Here is a 21,435-nt window from a genome sequence, read left to right as displayed (position 1 = left end):
AGTTTACAGCAGATTTTCATTTTTCTTTCTTATCTTTTAAAAATAATTGATAAAATATTTCATACTATGACAGTTTTTGTTTGTTTTTTAAGAGAGAGAGTCATTGACCGGCTGCCTCCTCCACGCCCCACACAGGATCGAGCCCACAACACAGGCATGTGCCCTGACCGGGAATCAAACCATGACCTCCTGGTTCATAGGTCGACTCTCAACCGCTGAGCCATGCCAGCCAGATCCTATGACAGTTTTTTTTTTTGTTTTTTTTTTTAACATATTTTATTGATTTTTTTACAGAGAGGAAGAGAGAGGGATAGAGAGTTAGAAACATCGATGAGAGAGAATCATTGACCAGCTGCCTCTTGCTCACCCCCTACTGGGGATGTACCCATAACCAAGGCACATGCCCCTGACTGGAATCGAACCTGGGACCATTCAGTCCGCAGGCCAACACTCTATCCATTGAGCCAAACGGGTTTTGGCCCTATGACAGTTTTGATGTTTACTTATAAAATCATTTTTAAGATAAAATTAATGTAATTTGAGCAGCATAGTAGAATTTTAGTGCTGAGAAGAGAAAAGTCATTTATAAGAAGTGGTAGTTTATAATTAAATTTACTAATATATGTAATCATGGAGAACACATTTTGGTCTCAAAAGACATAAAAGCCTTCAGATACAGTTAATCTTGCAACTGTGTATATTCTTACTCTCTGGCACCCTCTCTCTTTCTATTAAGATATTTATTTAGAGATTTAGGGAATAAAAATTACTAAGGAACTATATCTGCCTGATTAGTGTTCCTTTTTATTGTAGTTAGTTTCACTTATTTTTTTAAATTTATTTATTAAGGTGTTACATATGTGTTCTTATTCCCACATTACCCTCCCTCCCCCATCCCTCCCACTCATGCCCTAACCCCTCTGTTGTCTGTGTCCATTGGTGGTTAGGTTTATATGAATGCATACAGTCCTTTGGTTGATGTCTCCCCCTCACTCCCACCCTCCCCCACCTTCCCTCTGAGGTTTGATGGTCTGATCGATGTTTCTCTGTCTCTGGATCTATTTTTGTTCATCAGTTTATGTTCATTATATTCAAAAAATGAGTGAGATCATGTGATGATCATCTTTCTCTGACTGGCATATTTCACTTAGCATAATGCTCTCCAGCTCCATCCATGCTGTTGCAAATGGTAAGAACTCCTTTTTTACTGCAGCATAGTATTACACTTGTTCTTTATAATGGTCATTGTTCAGGTATAGAATACTTAGGTATATTATCAACATAGCTCTTCAGCTGTGCCTAAAAATCCAGAAAAAGATGAATATTGTTTCACCTACACAGCACTCAGAGGGGTGGTTTGCAATTCTGCTTTAATCCAGGATGAGGAATAAAGGCCCAGGACAGGCCTAGGTAAATGCCAACCTAGGAGGAGTTGTGATTTGTTTTTATGAGACAAAAGGCAACAACAATGATAATTTCAGCAATGCAGTTTAACACATAATGTGAAGTTGAGCCTTTTAGAGTAAGAGATAACATACTCAAACACTGTTATTTTAAAAACATGGGATAATATACAATTACCTTTGATTCCAGCTGTAAACGTGAAAGTCGGATTCACACCTCCTCCCCCAAGAAAAGGCCAGTTATATATACAATAATATAATAAAAGTACAAAGTACTATAGGAAAAAGGAAGGTGTCTGAAAAGTTCACAGGACAGGTAAAATTTTTGCAGTAAGTGCCGGCTGAACAGATGAAAGTAATATCTGTGGAAAGGGAAACGAACATGCCTGGAAGAAGTTAGAGAGGAAGATAGCAAAGGTTTACTTTCTGGGCTAGTGAGCTCTAGTTTGAAAATTTTTTTTCCTAGTGAATGTCATTTATGTCTCAGTCTTAGGTTCAAAATGAATTAGTAGTTATTGATAGTTTTCCCTGATAGCCAGTCTTTTCTTACAGTAAAAGACTTAAACATTTGCTTTAAACGCTATTAAGTTGAAATAGTTTTAAATTATGGAGCCATAGTCCTAACAGACTTTATTTAATAATTACAAACAAACACTTGATACAGATAAAATGACAATGAAAAAAAAACTGTACAATGCTTGCAATGATAGGGCAAATGTATATAAATGGGGGCTTTTCAAAAATAACAAATGCCTAAGATAAATGCCGGGTTTTCACTCAATTTCTTGATTAGTGATAAGATAGAATATATGTTTGTCATATAAGTTATAAGTAACATATAAGTTAAAAAAAAAACACTACATTTATTGTTCTGTAGACCAGTGGAGGGGACATGCATTATAAAATCAAAGTCACAGGACAGGAAAATCTAAAGTCAAATAAGCACTTTCACAGGCAAAAATAGGGTTCTTCCAATCACATGATTCAGGACTTCCCATAGTCTGTATTTGCTCACAGAAATAAACAAGAAGGTCCTTGAGCAGCTTGTACTAGGAGCATATATTCTTAAAAGGTTGCCAAAAGAGAAAGTCATTTATTCAACATACACTTATTGAGCACCTACTATGTACCAGGCACAAGTAACACAGATGAAGAGTACATTGGTAAAGCTTAAATTCATACTGGACTTAAAAAATACTTTTCTACCTGACCCCTGGGACCACTTATATATTGGGGGGAAGTCCATGTGTTAGGTAAGGGAAGAAAAATAAATGCATCGGGTTACAGTGATAAAAGAACTTCTGTGAGGCCTTGTGGAATAGTGGAGAAAGGACTGGATTAGGAGAAAGGACTAGTTCTAGTCCTATTACTTATTAGCTGTGTGACCTTAAATAAATCTCACTTCTCTGGCCCTAATTCTTCATAAGCAAAATGATAATTGGGCTACAATCATTCGTAGAATATTAGAGCCAAAAGGGAACAGAGATGATCTAGTCTGGTGCTTTTCAAAATCCTTACTTCAAATGAAATATGTACAAGTCCCAAAGAAGAAGCAAAAGCAACGCCCAGAACCTCCTTCCCCTCCCCTCTCCCACCCTGAAATTGGGAGGGGGATGCAAGACCTCTATTTGAAAATCTCTCATCTAGTCCAAACCCTCATGTTTCAAATGAGGAAACCAAGACACAGGCCAGAAGGGACTGTTGCGATGTGCACATTTGGCTTCCTAAGTAGAAAAGAGAGAGGTGGTCTAAATAAAATAGTTTAAGAAATTCATCAAAAATGCAAAGAAAGAAGTCTTTTTGGGGGGGGGGGAGAGGGGAGGTTAATATGAGGATATTTTTCCCCATTGATTTTAGAGTAGAAAAAGAGCGGGGGGGGGGGTTACGGGGGGAGAGAGGGGATAGAAACATCGATGTGAGAGAGACACATCCATTGATTGCCTCCTGCACACTGAACTTGGAGCAAGTACATGCCCTTGACCGGAATCGATCCCACAACCCTTCAGTTTAGGGGCCAACACTCTAACCACTGAGCACACCGGCCAGGGCAGAAGTTGTCTATTTTAATTCTCTCAAAGTAGCTCCTTTATGAAAGGGAGCTTTGAAATTGATTTTGTTTAAGGCAGCCACCTACCACAAAGACTGGAGGGCCTATAGTGGACTGTGGCAGAAAACCACATGGACCCCATGTCAGTAGCCACTTGAACCGTGGAAGATCCTGGCCCTAACAATGCAAGCACTAGTGGTTTGAAGAGAGATATTTGGAAAATTAGGAATGAGTACAGACAACTGTCTATCTCCCAGATCCCCAAGGAGCAGTCGCCACGTATTACTCTGAAATACTAACAGAAGTGGACATGTCAGGTCTTAAAGTGAACAGTGCAACCAAAATCACTAGGTTAGAAGGTTCTTCAGAGGCATTCTCTCCCGGGAGGAAAGTCCCAGTGTGGTATCCTGACCACTGGCAATCACAGCAGACGTGAGATTAAACCAGGACGTTACAATGCATGTCCAGTGCTAGACCTACTTGGTCAGGGCTGTGATCTGATCTGACTTCATGGCATCAGACAGGAAGCTGAGCTCGTTGCATAAGGTCTCGTATCGGAATGCCATCCGGATCTGAGCAACATTTGTCTTTCGAATATCATTTCCTTCAGGTCCTTCTTTATAATAATTTTGTCCCAGGAACTTCTGCTTTTCCTGTGGCCCAAGAGAAATACAAATCAATCAGTACACCTTAGATTCATGTTCTCTGTCCCCACTGCGGCTCTGGCATTCAGCCACACCAAATCAGACGTGCCCCTGAAGCAGGTCCCCCATCAGGGCATCTTTCCCCATGGGGGTCAGTAATTTCCTCCTGGCCCCCAGGTCCTCAGGGATGTCACCCTGACAACCATATTCATTCCCTTCATCTCTGCCTATGCCTTACTTGATCAGAAAGGAACGATTCCTGCTGGTGAGGAAATGGCAAGGTAAAGACTCTTTAAGAAGTCCCTCCTGAGAGCTGACAAAGGCAAACAGTTGGGAGTTTGGGGAAAGCCAGTCCAAGGAACCAAAGGCACACACTGAATCTGCACCCTTTAACTCCTCTGCATCAGCATCAAAAGAGCAGCACCGCTGGGACAGGTTTGGCTCAGTGGATAGAGCGTCTGCCTGTGGACTGAAAGGTCCCAGGTTTGATTCCAGTCAAGGGCATGTACCTTGGTTGCGGGCACAGCCCCAGTAGGGGTGTGCAGGAGACAGCTGATCGATGTTTCTCTCATCAATGCTTCAAACTCTCTATCCCTCTCCCTTCCTCTCTGTAAAAAAAAAAAAAAATCAATAAAACATATTTTTTTAAAAAAGAAGAAGCACTGATGCAGCCCTATTCCTGTACCAGTGACATCACCCAGAGGAGGTACCTGGGACCTGTGACACCATCTAGAGCAATAGTTCTCAACCCTGCACGTCAGAATCACCTAGGAGGCTGTAAAAAGCTACTGATGTCCAGGTCCCATCCCTAGAGTTTTTATTCAACCTAGGTGCTCCTTTAGTCAAAAAATACCAAGGGCATGTATGTGCCAGGGGCTATCCTAAATCTAGGGATATAATGCTGAACAAACAGCATCTGCTATAATGGAACTTACATTCCAGAGGGAAAGACAGAAAAACACATAACTACATATTACAACATCAGTAATAATAACATGAAGGAAAGAGAAAATGGATAGAGAAAGCTAAGTGTGTCTATTGCAGAATGGGTGGCCAAGGAAGGCCTCTGAGGAGGTGACGTTTGAGTAGAGGAAATGGTGACAGAGCAACCAGGAAAATTTGAAAGTCTCCTCCCCGGGGTTCTCCCCCAGAACATGTGACAGAGACCCTGCCTGTCCCCTTCATCGCTGAACCCAGAGCCTAGGAAGTACCGGGTCAGCAGGCATTCCCTGTGCAGGTGTCGAAAGGCCAGCAGGGACAGCGCCGCCACACATACCTGATGTGAGAGGCCGCTCTGCAGCACGCTGTTCCTGGCGATCTCACACAGGTCACACGTGCTCAGCTTCCACACTTGAGCAGCAATCGCATATTCTTCCATAAGTGCTTCCTAGAGTCCCCCAAAAGTGAATGTATTAGATGGCAGAATATCCATTTCAATGCTGCACAGATTTCCAAAGCTAGAAACATCAGACGCTGCAGATCTAATTTTTCTTTCATGTCTGGCACCTGGATAATCAAACAGCCTCCTCCCCCTAAGATCTTTTTGTGTGTGAAATCTTAGGGTACCAAGGAGAGATAGATCGAAGAACACCCACGCAGGTGTTTGTTAACAGCACATGTCTGAAGCCCTGTGCTGGTCATGGGGACATCAGCCTGCTCTCCTGGGACAGTCTCCCAGGTCAGGCACTCCTTCAGTACCTGCTCACAGCTTTGTTATTTATTCAACGGACCATTTCCTTAAGATTCTCCAAAAGTCTAAGGTAATCTGAGTACACTACAAAGAGCAGAGATGGAACCTTAAATAAGGAGGGGAAATGATCAGTATCAGCAGTGAGACAGTGTAATCCCCAAAGGATTTGGGTTTGGGCTGTGCTATCACTTTGTCTTCTGGGATGTGAAATGTCTAATTAACCCAAGCCCTTCCATTACCCACTGCCTCTCTATCTCGGAGCAGCGGTTCTTAAGATGTGGTCCCAGGATCCCTGCGGGTCCCCAAGGCCTTTTAAAAGGTCCTCCCTTTTCCAAAAATATGTAGTTGGAAAGGGGAAGGTTTTCTTCCTATACTTTGGTAGAAATAATTTATCAAAACGGATATGAGAATCCAGCTGTCTTCTATTAAAGGAGATTTGCAAAAATGTAAAACAGGGCCATTCTCAGTATATTTTTTTTATTTTAGGAAATACAGTTTTGTTTTGTTTTTTTCATAAAAATAGCTATTTATGTTAACCTTTAATAGGTTTATCACTAGATATAACTCATGCTCTCTGAGGGCCTCCATTCTGGAGAGTATAAAGGGATCTTAGACCAAAGCTTAGAGAGCCTGTCCCGAAAGACTCTGGGACTTCTGTTTTCACTAATTGGTGGCTGTCGTATCAATAACCATCACAATGTGCTTGGCTCGTTCATGACTGGTCCCCAGGCATGACGTCGCCTTTCCCTTCTTCTTCTTCCCTTTCCCCAGAGATCCAAAGTGTAAGAAGAATAACATTATTGCCGAAACCGGTTTGGCTCAATGGATAGAGTGTCTGTCGGCCTGCAGACTGAAAGGTCCCAGGTTCGATTCCGGTCAAGGGCATGTACCTTGGTTGCGGGCACATCCCCTGGTAGGGGGTGTACAGGAGGCAGCTGGTTGATGTTTCTCTCTCATCGATGTTTCTAGCTCTCTATCCCTTTCCTTTCCTCTCTGTAAAAAAATCAATAAAATATATTTAAAAAATAATAATAATAATAACATTATTAAGAAAAACGGTAGCCAACATTTTGAATGCAAGCTACGCAGATGCTCTGTTAGGCTCTTCACCATCTTAACGAAGCCTCCTCACACTGCAGTTGATAGGTAGATGTGAGGCAATTGTTTCCCTATTTTACACACGAAGAAGAATAAGTTACAGAACATCAAGTAACTTTACCAGCATCACGGAGCTAGTAAACCAGAGAAAGGCAAGGAAATAAAATTGTACCTTCAAGATTTCAAAGACCCCAAAAGAGGGCTCCTGGAAGAACACTTACATCTCTCACCAGGAGCCGACCTGCTGTCTTCACGGGGCCACCGCCCTCACCCTGACAGCAGCACTGAGCCATGCGCTCAGGTGCTGCCCTGGGAGGCCAGGCCAGGACCAGTGCCTGCTGGGACCCCTGCAGCCCTCGCCTCCCTTCAGGTCCTCACCTTCGTGTAGTGGAACTGCATGGGGTCGTCGGTGGAGAGGGAAACATGCAGCCCCTTGTGCAGGAATTCCCTCAGAGGGTTTTTGGAATATTCGAGGAACAGACTGTTGTTGCTCAGAGGAGACATGGCAATGGGGATCTGAGCCAGGTAGTAGAGATACTGCAACACCGGACTCTGCGAAAGAACCACCGAACTCAGGTGACAAGGGCCAGAGAGGGGAGGGTGGGGAGGGAAAGGGTGAACAGGGAGGAAGGGAGGGGAAAAGCCTCATCAGTGGAAGGCAGGGGTCTGAGCAGTGCCTGTGCAAGTCCCCAGCCACGCCCGAGTTCCCCAAAGCCAGGACCTCCCATCTCCCCTCCTTTAACCCGACCTCAACATTCACCTCATTCCTACATCACATGCCCATCTCTCCCTGGGTCTGCCCTCCTGCCCGCTACTTGGAGGTGCTCCTTCTGTGGAGGCATAGCTCAGGGCAGCTGCATGCCCCAGCTGACTCCAACCTGCATGCTTAGCTCCCCTCCCGAGGTGCTGACCTCAAGTGGATGCCCCACTTGGTGGTTTTGTTGCTTTGACTGCAAACACTCAGGTTGAGGCTATAAACACTCCAGCAGATGGGAAGGGGCAGACCTAATTGGGCCAGAGTGGTTTCTTTGATACAGTACCCACCCCACACAGAAATGTGACAGGTGGTGAGACCTCCCAGGACCACAGCAGGGGAGCAGTTTGGGTAAACATCATCCCTATGGGAGCCATCCAAGCGATGGAGCAGACCACATGCACAGAGTTCATAGGAGCATTATTTACACCAGCAAAAACTGGTTCTCTGCCCAGCAACTAGAGATGGTTGAATCAAAGATGGACCATCCAAATGGCAGGCCGCCCATCCAACAGCCTTTACAATGAGGAGCATACACATGTTGCAGCACAGAAAAATGCTTGTTAAATAAAGTTAAGGGACAATGAAGGAACAAAAACTTCTGTTCGTCTTATCTAATAATAGACAAACATGTAAATAGACCACCAGCCAATCAGGAGTGATATGCAAATTAACCCAACAAATATTGCGGTTGATTTGCATACACAGGCACTGAGTGTCTGGGGCAGGAAGAGTTCTGCTCCTCCCCCCCCCCCCCCCCCATTCTCTCAGGGCCTTTGGGCGGTATGGGAAGGCAGGGCTGGAGCAGAAAGAGGCAACTCCGGGGCCTGAGTGGAAAGGGGCTGGGCCAGAGTGGAAAGATGGTGCCAGCAGCCAGGGAAAGGAAAGCCCATTCTAGCACAAATCTTCGTGCATCGGGCTCCTGGTTATTATAATAAGCATTTAGAAATATGCTCTGGAAGAAGAAAAAAAAATGGAATAGGAAAACTAAAAAGCTATAAATGGCTATTTCTATTAAAGCAATAGCAACAAGGGTGGGGGTTTTTCCTTCCCATTTCTCCATTCATTGGAAATCCAAATTGTGTTATATTTATAATACCACCTTCACAATTAAATATGAAACCAAAATGACTACAGACAGCCCTGCCCAGGAAAAGGCCCAGAGGCTCCCAGGGGCAAACAGGAGCCCGGAGACCCCACTCCTCCCCAGGGGAGCCCAGAGCAGGACGGTGGCTGAAGGCCGGTGTCAGTGATGGCTCGTTACCTTCTTGAGGAGCAGCCCGTGGGAAATGTTGTCGGCAGTCAGGAAAGCAGACACCAGGTGGGTGATGGACCCAGCCTCGCCGCAGTGAGGCCGGAACAGGAACGTGCTCAGGCCTCGTTCCCTGCAGAACAAGTGAGGCAGCACGGACCCCTTGGTCAGCAAGGACCCCTGGTCCACACTGCGCAGGACCCCACAGGCTAGGCCTGCACCCCTAGCTCAGGGCCTACTCCAGGGGAGACAGTAACCCAGCTGACACAGGGCACCCTGGAAACTGCCCCTCCGAAAATGCAGCGGCCAGGCTATCCCTGGGGAACAGAGGGAGCCTCATGGTAGAAGGAGACTGGCCTGTCCTCCACCCACTCCTCCCCTCCCTTCCTCACCGGGCCTGTAGCCCAGATTCATAGACCTTCAGAGCAGGAAAAGCCATGAGAAATCATGGAGTCCAACTTCTCTGTTACACAAACGGACAAACCCAGAGAACCCTGAAGGTGGAGTGAGACATTAGATAGGCCACTGAGCAGGTCAGTGGCAGAACTAGAACTAGAGCCCAATGTCCAAAAGCTCAGCCCAGACTGCCCCCACCCAACACCAGGCCATCTTCTTTCCATCCGTCTCATTCAAAACCTCCAACCCACAAACCAGCGAGGCCCCATGCCCAGCAGGGGCGGGAGGGGCGCAGAGAGGGGCATGGACGGCTCAGTGTCCTGTGTGCTGGGCACCTGACTCCTGCCATGTGTGCCTCATCTGCTTGTGTGCCCTGGTGGGAGCCTGGCCTGTAAAACCATTGGGTATAGGCTTCATGAGGGCATGGGCTTAGTCTGCTTTGTTCCCTATCATGTGTCATGTAGCAGGTGCAATAATTTGTTGCATGAATGATTGCACATGTGAACACTTGCATGTGTGTTAGCACACCCTATGTCTGTATCATATCAGGTACAGGCAGTTACACATGTAGGTGTTAGTGTGCGTGTGTGAGTGTGTGTGTGCATGCGCGGAGGCTTTGCATCTGGCCTCATGGCATGTATAATTGATTGTGTCTGTTGTAGTGGGTGTGACAGCCTGTGTACCTGGCCTTGTGTGAGAGGCTGGGACACGTCCTCGGGGTTGAAGTGTGAGGGCCCATGGCCGTGGGTGCAGGCAGCTCACCCACCTGCGGAGGTTGTTGAGCACCATGATGTTGGCATACATGTAGTACAGGTAGTAGCTGTAGGGCGGGTTCTGCTCACTGGTCCAGATGTCCGGGTTGGGGCTCTTGTCCGAGAACATGTGGTCGCTGTGCTTGGACTCATCATCCACACTGTCGAACCCTGTCACCTGGGTGGGACGAGGGGCCCTACATCAAGCCAAGGCCTTAGAGGCCGGGCCTCTCGGGTCCATGCCTCAGCTGGGGACCCCAGGGCCAGCCTGAGGCACAGTGCCCCCAGGGATGGGGAGTGGGCACAATGCCACCCTCTTTCCTCCTGGGCTTCCAGCGGCACCCGGAGGGCCAGACTGGAGAGTGCTAAGCCCTGTGTGGTGGCGGCGATGGTGAGGGGACACACGGGCCAGGTGAACAGTGAGGCAGCCTTACCCACTGCTCACCCCTCTGCTGTGCCAAGGAGGAGGCCGGCGCTGTGGGGTAGCCAGCAGTCCTGCCATCAGCAGCAGGGACAGCAGCTCAGGGGGGAGGGGAGAAGCATGTCCCATGCACCTACTATACATCAGGCCCTGCTTGACGCACTTACCACACATCAAGTGATTTAATACTCAGTGGCCCTGGGAGGGAGAGCCAAGGCGATTAGCCAGAGACCACAGGCTCTGAGTCTAAATGGGCTCAACATCTGGACTCCTGGGCTGTCAGTGGAGCGTGCCCAAGGGCATGTCCCAGGTGGAATCACATAAAACCAGCTGGGATGCTTCACAAACCGGCCGCCTTGGAGGGCTGAGCCATGGCTCTGGGAGGAGGTGGCTCTCCGCACCACCTCCTCCCCGGGAGCTGCCCTCCGAGCCGGGTCAGAGAAGCTCTGGAGACTCCCACCTTCCACCCCAGTTACACCTCCGCTGGGGTCCAGACTGTGCCCTGGGGCTCCCCTCTAGGCACCTGCTCCCACAGGTCAGGCCCTGACCACAAATGTACCTGTGAGGACGCAGCCTCTTAGCCAGCATGTGGGGCAGTTTTGCTAACATGTGTCCCTCCTTAATGCTCAACCGGAGTGGAGCTCTAGGAAGGGCCCCTGAAGGACTGCCCACTTCGCTCCACATGCCCCCAGCTGGGTCTGCCAGCCTCTCCCAAAGGAGCAAGGGACCACGAGGGGGTGGGCGAATCTTCCCCGTCACAGAGCCCTATGTGTCAGGGACAAGGCCCCCACTACAGCTCTCAGTGTGACCTGACGGGCATGGGGGACCGGGGAGGACTCAAGTTCTGCTCTGTCCCCACGAGCTCCAGCTTCACCAGGACTCTCAAGGCTCGGCATGGGGGTAACATGGGGCCCCTCTGCTGAACTCTGTACCAACGGATGCAGGGCCTGGAACTGGACCTCCCACAGGTCTCAAGCACAAAACATATGCATACCTTAACTCCTCCTCCTGCTCAAGTCTGCTCTTCCCCATTGTCAGCAATGGCCCCTGACAGGCACACTGTCCACCGCCCCCCCCCCAAAACCCCAGGCACCAGGAGGCCCCCTGGACCTCTCCTTGGAGCCCACCTTCAGTCTCCACTCAGGTCCCTCAATCTACACCCATGCCCAGCACGCTGCCCGGAGCCCTGCCTGCCTCCCGCATACGCCACACTTTTCTTACTTAGGAGGCCGCCTGGGATGGGGGTAACAACACCTGGATATGAATCCCAGTTCTGCCACTTTTCCGTTTTTATCTCCTCATGTGTAAGCTGGAGCTAGTAGCTCCGTAGGGCTGGTGTAAGGATTAAATGAGGCAGTCCCTGGAGAGCACCTAGCACAGGGCCTGGCGCACAGCAAGCACATAATGCTGCTTATTGTTAACACAGAGTCCATCACACGGCTAGTACATAACACTCTCATTGTTAATTCCAACCATAGTGTAAAGTAGGGCAGCCATGAGGCTGACGCATGGTCGCATCACGTGCAGACCCCGGAGCAGGCAGCAGCTGTACGGCTAGTTCTAGCCCCCGTCTGCCTGACTGCTGGGACTGGCCCCTGACTCATCTGGACCCTTTCCCCCACCTCCAGCCACCTTCTGTTCCAAGCTACTCCCCACACAGCAGCCAGGGTGGTGTTTGCCTAAAACAGATTCAGTAATGTCCCTCAGCTTATTCAAACCCTTTCCTGGTAGGTCCCGGCCCTCTATCCCCCCACACAGACACTCACACACATTCACAAACTCAACCACCTCTACCCCATGACCCCAGCCCTCTGGAATCTCCCCTGCCTCCCTCCTTGTCAGAAACCTTCCCCAGAACCTCCACCAGATCCTGACCTTGCTTCTCACTGCCATCAGCTACCTCTATGCCAGGCACACAGAGCAAGCGACCAGTGCTCCTGCCCCACTAGGCCCTTTCTGGTTCTCCTACGCCCCTTCTCTCCCTCTTGCATGGAACTGAACAGACATGGAAGATAAATACATCGTGTGGGGCTGGCTTGTGTGCCTAAGGTGTGAGCACCGTCTTTCTAGCTGAAAGCAGGAGAGATGAAATGTCTGCATCTTTAAAGAAACCAGAGGCTGCTGCTGGGTGCTGCTTGGTGCTGCTGGGGCAGGACCCAGTCTTTGCAGCCCACCTGGCGGGCACTGACTCCTCAGTCTTTCCCCATGCTGCCCACCCCAGCACCCACCCAAGCCCCAGGGTGCCCCTTAGGCGCGTAGGGGAGGCTGGCAACCCCAGGCCTGGGCACAGGAGTGACAGGCCTGAGAAGGGAAGCCTGATCGGCCCACAGGGAATCCTCTCCTCTCTCCACCTCCGTGCCCGTCACCTGGGCGCCACCCCCACTTACATATTTGAGGAAGAGGTGAAGCTCTCGGTGATCTTGGGGGTTGATTGTGGCCTCAAAAATGGGCAGGAAGATGTTCTCCAGCATCTTCCCGAAGCTTGGCAGCAGCTTCTTCGACCTAAATATGTCACTGGGGAAAGCGAAGGCGATGATCAAGGTGCACCCAACAGCCCCCTGGGCCTGTCTGAGATCGACCTCAGACACTTCCCATTCAGACAGAACCCCCTGAGTGGAGGCAGAGATGTGGCTTCAACATGGCCCTTCCCCTCCTCTCCAGCTCCCAGCAACGTCTGCACCACTCGCGTTGGCAAAGTCAGCACTGACCCAAGCCCCTCTAAGAGTTTTCTCAAGCCAGAGGCCACGCTGAGAGAAGGGTGGAGGGATTCAGAGTGACCAAGGAGAGGATTCTTCCTATTCCCCAGTGATCCAAACTCTCTGCCACTCAGCTTGGTTCCCCTAAACCACAGGCCCCAGTCCGCCCAGGGGCCATGAACCCCCACATCAGCCAGACAGCTGGAGAGGACAGCGGTGGTCTCTGAGTCAGAGCCAGGGGAGGGCCGGCAATGCAGGCCACCACCGGGTGCCCCACACCCTGCTGCTCCCCCAAAAGGACCTCCGCATCCTGCAGTGAGAAGACAGGCAGCAGTTCCCACCAGGCGTTGGCACACACATGTTCTTTAAGGAGTAAGCGTGTGTCACACAGACATCCCTGCTGACCGCCCTTTCCTATGGGAAAATCCCTGAGAAGAGGCCTAAGCGGGCACTGGAACAGGTCTCAGTACTGCAGACTCAGTGGCCAGGTGAGACAGGTAGGGGCCCCAGGGGGCACAGGCAGACCGGGGGCCTCCTCACTTACTAGATCCGGGGCACCTGGATGATCCAGCGCATGTTAGGAGAGTAGACCTTGTGCTGGATGAACCAGTGGGCCAGGTTGAGCCACTCATCGGGACAGCGGCCGTAGATGGAGAGCCTCGGCTCTGAGTACTGGTACTTGCTCTCCTCCAGCTCCCGGGCCACCTCCTGGGCACCAAGAAGACCTCAGGTCAGGCCACGAGCACCCCGGCTGCCGGATCCTGCAGTTCCCTCAGCCACCTGCTCCCAGGCTGGGGCGGCCTCCTCTACATCACCTGGCTGCCAAGCAAGTACTCACTCGCCTCAGCAGAGGCTCCTTCCCGGAGAGAAAGGCCTTGGGTCTGCACCATCACAGCATAACCAGGCCAGGCAGCAGACACGGCTCCCCATGGAGCTCAGCTGCTCCCAGCCAAGCTCAGGCTGCAAATAGACAGGGCAGCAAGACTGGACGCTGTGAGTGCTCTCAGAATGGACGCCCTCCCCCTCCTCTTCCCCACAGTCCACACAGCGGACACATTCAGCACCAGCCTGTCCACACTCGGAGCCGACAGCCGGGGCCAGAGCACTGGGCCCCTAAGCACCCGAGCTCTCCGGAGCTGGATGGTGGCTGGGCAGGGATTCGGGAAGGAGATGACAACGAGGCCACACGCAGCCCCTGCTGAGGGCAGATGCCGGCAGGTGTCTGAGGAGGGCTTGGCGAGGCTGAGGGCCCACTCACCTTGACCATCCGAGCAAAGTACTCTCCTCCCAAATAGTTTTCCGTTTTCAAATACAGGTCACGCAGCTCACAGGCCCCCACAGGATTGTATTTAGAGTTGAACTTGTCGAAGCGGTGGAATGTCTGCCGGCCCTGGAGAGAGGGAGGGGGCCACAGCCAGATTCACCGCATTGTCCTGCAGCCACCATACCCATCCCCCTCCCCAGGCCTTTACAAGGTGGTCTGACACAGGGCCACACTGAAAGGCCTTCTCTGTCAGTTCTTTCATAAAATCAAAATGTCTTGGGGCCAGGACCATGCATCCTCACTCTGTCACCCTTGGGGTCCTTTTGTGGGGGACCCTGGTGAAGGAGGACCAGGGACATTGTGCTCCAAGCTGCTGTGGCTAAAAGCATGACTGGCTGAGTGAGCAGATGATTAAAAACTATTGAATAATCAAAAAGTGTGCCCTGCCCAGCCAGGGTAGCTCAGTGGTTGAATGTTGACCTATGAACCAGGAGGTCATATGCTGGGGTTGCAGCTCAATTCCCTGTGTGGGGCATACAGGAGGCAGCCGATCAATCATTCTCTCTCATCATTGATGTTTCTATCTCTCCCTCTCCCTTCCTCTCTGAAATCAATACAAATATATCTTAAAAAATAATAAAAATCAGGTATGTCCTATTACTACTTAAATTTCATAAGGCACTTTCTCCACCTTATTGCATTCAGTGTTTTGTTTGTTTATTCAACAGATTTTTTTTATTGTGGTAAAATATTCATAACACAACATTTACCATCATAGCCATTTTTAAGTGTATAGTTCAATGGTATTAAGTATATTCATATTGTTGTACAACCATCACCACCATCCATCTCCAGAACTCTTTTTATCTTGTAAAACTGAAATTCTGTACCTATCCTATATAATAAAAGGCTAATATGCAAATTGACCATATGGCAGAATGACCAGTTGCTATGACACTCACTGACCACCAGGAGGCAGATGTTCAACACAGGAACTGCCCCCCTGGTGGTCAATGTGCTCCCACAGGGGAAGTGCCTCTCAGCCAGAAGCCAGACTCAGGGGTGGTGAGTGCAGTGGCGGTGGCGGGAGTCTCTCCCACCTTTGCAGCAGCGCTAAGGACCCCTTGGGGGATGTCTGACTGCTGCAGGGAGCGGACCTAAGCTGGCAGTTGGACATCCCCTGAAGGTCCCAGACTGTGAGAGGGCGCAGGCTGGGCTGAGGGACCCTCTCCCTCCAGTGCATGAATGTCATGCACCAGGCCTCTAGTTAAACAGTAACTCACCATTCTCTCTTCCCCCAGTCCCTAGCAATCTCTATTCTCCTTTCTGTCTCGATGAATTTACATATCCTAGGACCCTCACACAAGTGAAATCATATACTACTTGTCCTTTGGTATATGATTTCTTTGACTTAGCATAATGTTTTCAAGTATTGTCCACATTATGGCAGATGTCAGCACTTTATTCTTTTTTAAGGCTGAAAAATATTCCATTGTATGGATATACCACATCTTGTTTTTTTCATTCATTTATTGATGAATCCTTGGGTTGCTTCTACCTTTCAGGCATAGTGATTAATGCTGCATTGATATGTAAGTATCTATTTTAATCTCTGCTTTCAGTTCTTTTGGGTACATACTTAGGAGTGGAATTGCTGAGGAAACTCCATTACTATGTAGCTGCACCATCACTTAGTATTTTAATAACTTTGAAATGTCAATAGGCATGTTGCATTTAGCATTTTATAGGCAAGGAAGTTAAAGTGTGGCTTAGGGGCACACAACTGCTAAGTGACCGAAGTGGAAATAGAACTGGGACCTGCCTGACTCCTTGTCACATACTCTTGTCCTCTGGCCCAGGGCTACTCCCAGCCAGCTATTCTGAGGCCAAATTATCTCTCACGGTCGCCATGGCTAGAAGAGAAAGAGCTGCTTGCACAGCCAGCCTCTCTCCCAGCACAATCATGGCTTCTTGTCAGGTGGCTGACTCCCCAGCCAGGACTGCCTGAGGCCCCGGGGCGAAAGCTCACTCACCGCATGGACGTCCAGCGAGTCCACAGTGAGGTCGTAAGGGTCCATGTGCAGGCTGTCGAACACCTGCCGCAGGGTGATCTTCTGGCCCTGCTTCTCACACACAATCCTGTCAGGCTCCGTCTGGTACGTGTGCTTGATGAAGCGCAGCAAGTGCTTCTGATTCATGCAGGCGGCCGCGTGGATGTGCGTGTCCACCTGCAACATGGCACGCGCCAACTCATGAGCCGGGCCGCCTCCTCAGCCCTCAGTGTGCCACACAGAGCCCCCACCAATGCCTGGATGCCCGCTCCCCACTCCTTCTCTAGACTTTGGAACTGGTCTCCCTCCAGCCTTGCTGCCCAGTTCACCTCCTCCCAGCATCTAGAAATCTTTTTAAGCTCCAGATTGGATCCGGCTACTTCTGTTAACAAACCATCAATACCACATTTTGTATTAGTATTTTAATAACTTTGAAATGTCAGTAGGCATGTTGCATGAAGCATTTTATAGGCAAGGAAATTAAAGCTTAACTGAGTGGCTTAGGCGCACAAAACTGCTAAGTGACCGAAGTGGAAATAGAACTGGGACCTGCCTGACTCCATGTCTCATACTCAAGATTAAGCTCAAGCACCTTAGTCTGGGATTCCAGGCTTATATCAAGCCTTACCCTGCCATGGCGCTGCTTTATGCTCCAGCCATGCCGTACCAGTGGCAGGTGCCCCTGGCACCATGCTATTCCACACCACATCTTTACCCATGCGTGTCCTCAGCCTGGAATTCCTTCTTTTTTCCTCATCAACCTCAGCCACCTGAAAACTTCCTAAGACCTCCTCCATTTGAAAGCTAGTCCTGATCCCCTAAGCCCGGGGTGGGCAAACTGCGGCTCGCGAGCCACATGCGGCTCTTTGGCCCCTTGAGTGTGGCTCTTCCACAAAATACCACGGCCTGGTGAGTCTATTTTGAAGAAGTGGTGTTAGAAGTTTAAATTTAAAAAAGTTGGCTCTCAAAAGAAATTTCAATCGTTGGTATTTGGCTCTGTTGACTGAGTTTGCTGACCACTGCCCTAAGCATAGCTGATGAGTGTCCCTTACGCAACCAGGGGAGCAGGCACAGACTCTCCCTGTACTGTACATGTCCTCTGATCCGCGCCAATATTTTCCTGGCTCCTCTTTCACTAAACAGGACAGGGACCATGTCCAATGCATAAAAGTCTCCAGAGCCTGGGACACTGTATTACTTAAATTGGGGAATGGCCAGATAAACAAATGAACCGGTATAATAGGTTCCGGTAATTTTGATGATGTCCGTATTCTCATATATTCTCAAGGCCCACCAACCATTCCACAAAAATCCCACTCTTCCCATTGACCTCTCTTGAGCCTTCCATTCAGATGCCAGCTCCAAAGAAACAGAGCCCAGGCTAAGCTGAGGCTAACCTGAGACCACAGTGGGCATCCTGGTCCCCCTTCCAAGAGCCCAAATGACCTAAGGGAGGTTCGAGAGGAGGGTGGCAGCAGCCTCCCAGGCCAGAGTGCGGCTGGCTGCCACGCCACACTCTGCAGTTACTGCTGTGGCTGACTGGGCACTCTGCCAGGGCTGGGGTGAGGAGGCAGCTGACCTCAGGCCTGGGAATGCTGTCCTGCTGGCCGGGCATCTCCAAGTTATGCCAAATCAGACATTTGATCCACTGACCTCTCTGGGCATGATACCAGGCAGCCCATGTTGTTGGCCACGTCACTCACTCATCAAGGCCCTTCGTACCATTAATCCAGAAAGACAGACCACTAGACATCAGAGAAATGCAGCCAGTCATAGCACCAAATGCACAGTGTAAAGGCTCAGACACCTCAGGCTGAGTTGGGCTCATGTGGAGGCACAAAAGAAGGTCAGCTTGGCTCAGTCCAGCCAGACACAGCTGGGTTCCACCACCTCAGCATGACTCGGCACATTTGGGGGTTTCTGGTCGTGTCCTCCAGCTTACCAGGGACACACTGCAGGGGGTATAGTCTGTCTTGGCCCCCCTGAGTCGCAGGATGAGGAAGCAAAACAACCGGACCACCCAGGAAGCATCCACACTTCAAAATCTCCAGGACAATTGTTTTTGGAACAAGTAAAAGATGTTAGTGTTTTCAATTAATCGTAAGATCCGAATGCATTCCTTCTTTCATCTAACAACACCCAGGTCTAAGCAAACATTAGAGTTTCCAAACAGGGCCGGCCAAGCCTGGCTCCTGAGCTAACACTGACCATTCCACACCCACGGCGGACACCAATCATCAACCACAGCACTCTTTGCACTAAGCTTTGGGAGCAGCCTGAGGTAGCCACTCACCGTTGGCTGTTTGGCACAGAAGATGAAACCCATTTGCTACTCTTGATATGACACTTAAGCCAGAGTGGATATGACCTCATTCTACCCAACTCCTAAGCAGCAAACACACTCAGCCTCTCATTCTTAGCTCTGAGCAGATACCAACTGTCTCAGTTACACAGCTGCTGGCCTCATGATGTCATAACCCATGACCTGCTGCAATGTGGCAGGTACTTTCACAAACACTGCCCACACCATGGCCACACACAGCTCCTCAGAGCCCGGCCCTATCGTGCCCCAGGACACTGACAGCCACCTCAGGAATGTGGAGGCCACCCTCCCAGCCCAGCCTGGATTTCAGAAAGCCATCTCTCTCCTCCATAGTAGATGCTTCCAGGGTAAAATAGTCAGCTGCCAGGAGATGTGGAGGGGCAGGCACAGGCCTGAACTCAGAGCAGACCTGGATTTATGGACTGACTGTGGGGCCAGAGAACAAGTGACTGTGCGCAGGGGTCAAGGCCATCTCTGTCCAGACAGCTCAGTAACCCCAGAGAGAAAGGGAACCCTGAGGATGGGCTCTGGTATGTAACACAGCCCCACAAGGACTCTCCCACATTGGGCTATAGAGCAGCTGATTGGCCCATGAATACCCACTGGGCCCCACCTCAGAAACCAACAGTGTGGGAACCAGTGCTGTCAGCAAGGCCACCTCAGCCTCAGGCAACAGGAAGCCGTCAGGCCCAGAACACACACATACAGAGGGCAGGGCTGCATTGAGCTTGGCCACTCATCTGGGCCAGTGCTGGACATGTAGGTGCATCTGGGCAGGGCTGAGAGGAGCTGGAAGAGTCATGGAGGCACCCATCTGTATGAACCTAAGGTTCACAGAGAAGGAACAAACGGTGCTTGAAGGTAAAAATGCCAGGGAGGTGGTGTCTACGTACATCCTCCCACCTCTGTCTGGAAATCCCCAAACACTTCCAGAAGCCTCCCAGCCCAGGAGCTGAAGCCAAGCTCTCATTTCTTAAGGATCCCATCCAAGTGGGAGTCCATGCAGGCTCCATGATGCTTCACAGACAGGACCTGGGCTTCCCCAGGGGAAGCCTTACATCTCCCTTTGCTGAGTGCTGCCCACCTGAGCTGGGCTTTCCCAGAGGAGCCACATCCTCCCTGGGCCCCCTACCTTATCGAAGCAGACCCAGAGGTCCCATCTGGGACAGAGGCCCCTACGGAGGTGAGGACCTTACCGTGACTCAAGTGTGGCCATTCCTCTCCAGGCAGACAGCTTAATCCTCACCTTTCCCCATGAGCTTCTCTCCCAGCTCATTACCAAACCCCTGCCATCTCCCTGCTTCCTCTGAGAAACCCCTTGCATAATTCAGAACCCCCACACACCTCTGCAGCCTCCCTCCCTCCACAGCCCACCACTACTCTCCCCGACACCTGAGTTCCAGCCACACTTCTCTGTTTGCAGTTATGCCAGCACAGAACTGAGTCTCTCTCCTTTAAGACCACTCGCTCCCTCCTGTGCATATGTTGTTAACTCTGCCTGGAACGCGATCATTTCATCCCTCTACCCCACCCATCCTCTTCCTAGCTAAATCCTACTCTATAAAGCAGCTCAGTTCCAGCCTCTTCCAAAAGCCACTCCTGTCACAATACTTGGAACTTCTTGCAGATAGGAAGTGACTCTTGTTCAACATCAAATGCCCCATGCTTAGCACTACTCCCTTGCTTCACTGTATATTAATTAAATGAAAGAAAATGGAGAAGCCAGAAATTTAGACATTTGCCACTTGAGTCCTGGCCAAGCTCTCTCATCCACTCTAGGCAGAGAGGGAGCACACACTTTTCTCTGATCCCAAAGGAAGCAAAATTTCAAACTCCTAAGTCCAAAGAGGTCTTAACATCCTTTTCTCTCCATGATGAATTTAATACGTCCTCTACCTTAAAAATAACCTAGCCTCAACTCATGACTGATGAATATAGGTCATGCCTGTTTTCCAAGGAAGAGAACTGATTCGACAGATATACAACATGAACCATCTTGGGCCTGATGACTCACAGAAGGCAATATGCTGGTCTTTCTTCTGCATATACACATCACCTGCTCTGGCCAAGGAAGGCCACACAAGGAGGCCAGCCCCAGACCAGCTCAGGGCATCCCTGTAGGTTGGAAGGCAATGGAGAGGGATCTAAGCACTGGCTGAGGAACGCACCTTTCTCACATTATAGAAGTCTCGGTGGGGGTTACTCTTCAACTCTTTGAACTCAGACATCTCATTTAACATCTCATGAAGGCTGAACTTGGATTCCAGAAAGTTCAATCGCCGGTGACAATATGTCTTCCTGCAGGTTGGAAAGGGAGAGAAACCAGAGTTGAGAAGTCTCGTCGACCTCTCTGGTTTGGAGACCTCCAGGGTCTGCAGGGACCGACCCTCGAGTGGAAACGTCAGGATGGAGCGGGGAGGGGGAGGTTCCAGCTCTCTACAGACCCAGCTGAAGGAGCTGAGTAAGCACATTCGTGTGCTCTGGAATAAGTGAGCAGCTGATACAGGGCAGTAGAGCTGACTTTGCAACCTCATACAGGTTCTTTGACTTCTAGCTCTATGTCCTTAGGCAATTGATCTTGAGCCTCTATTTCCCATGAACAAGTAAAAAGCTGGCAATGCCCAGGACTAATGGGAGGGTGAAA

General features: G+C 49.9%; 1 protein-coding gene across 5 annotated transcripts in view; it reads right to left on the bottom strand.

Moving 5' to 3' along the window:
* Positions 1 to 2,000: 2,000 nt before the first annotated feature.
* Positions 2,001 to 21,435, bottom strand: part of AMPD3 (adenosine monophosphate deaminase 3) — a 46,440-nt gene continuing 27,005 nt past the window's right edge. For all 5 annotated transcript variants that reach the window (XM_084893482.1, XM_084893483.1, XM_084893480.1 and 2 more), the window contains exons 6-15: positions 20,960 to 21,089; positions 16,451 to 16,645; positions 14,412 to 14,543; positions 13,698 to 13,861; positions 12,845 to 12,971; positions 10,051 to 10,214; positions 8,901 to 9,021; positions 7,261 to 7,434; positions 5,371 to 5,481; positions 2,001 to 4,103 (exon numbers count right to left, since the gene is read on the bottom strand). In XM_084893482.1, coding sequence (XP_084749608.1) covers positions 3,927 to 4,103; positions 5,371 to 5,481; positions 7,261 to 7,434; positions 8,901 to 9,021; positions 10,051 to 10,214; positions 12,845 to 12,971; positions 13,698 to 13,861; positions 14,412 to 14,543; positions 16,451 to 16,645; positions 20,960 to 21,089 — 1,495 coding nt within the window. In that variant the 3' untranslated portion in view covers positions 2,001 to 3,926. The remainder of the gene's footprint in view (positions 4,104 to 5,370; positions 5,482 to 7,260; positions 7,435 to 8,900; positions 9,022 to 10,050; positions 10,215 to 12,844; positions 12,972 to 13,697; positions 13,862 to 14,411; positions 14,544 to 16,450; positions 16,646 to 20,959; positions 21,090 to 21,435) is intronic.

The sequence above is a fragment of the Pipistrellus hanaki genome (assembly GCF_964339955.1).
Source record: "Pipistrellus hanaki genome assembly, chromosome: 9".
NCBI classification, from domain to species: Eukaryota; Metazoa; Chordata; class Mammalia; order Chiroptera; family Vespertilionidae; genus Pipistrellus; species Pipistrellus hanaki.
This window is presented reverse-complemented; position numbering and strand designations above follow the sequence as displayed.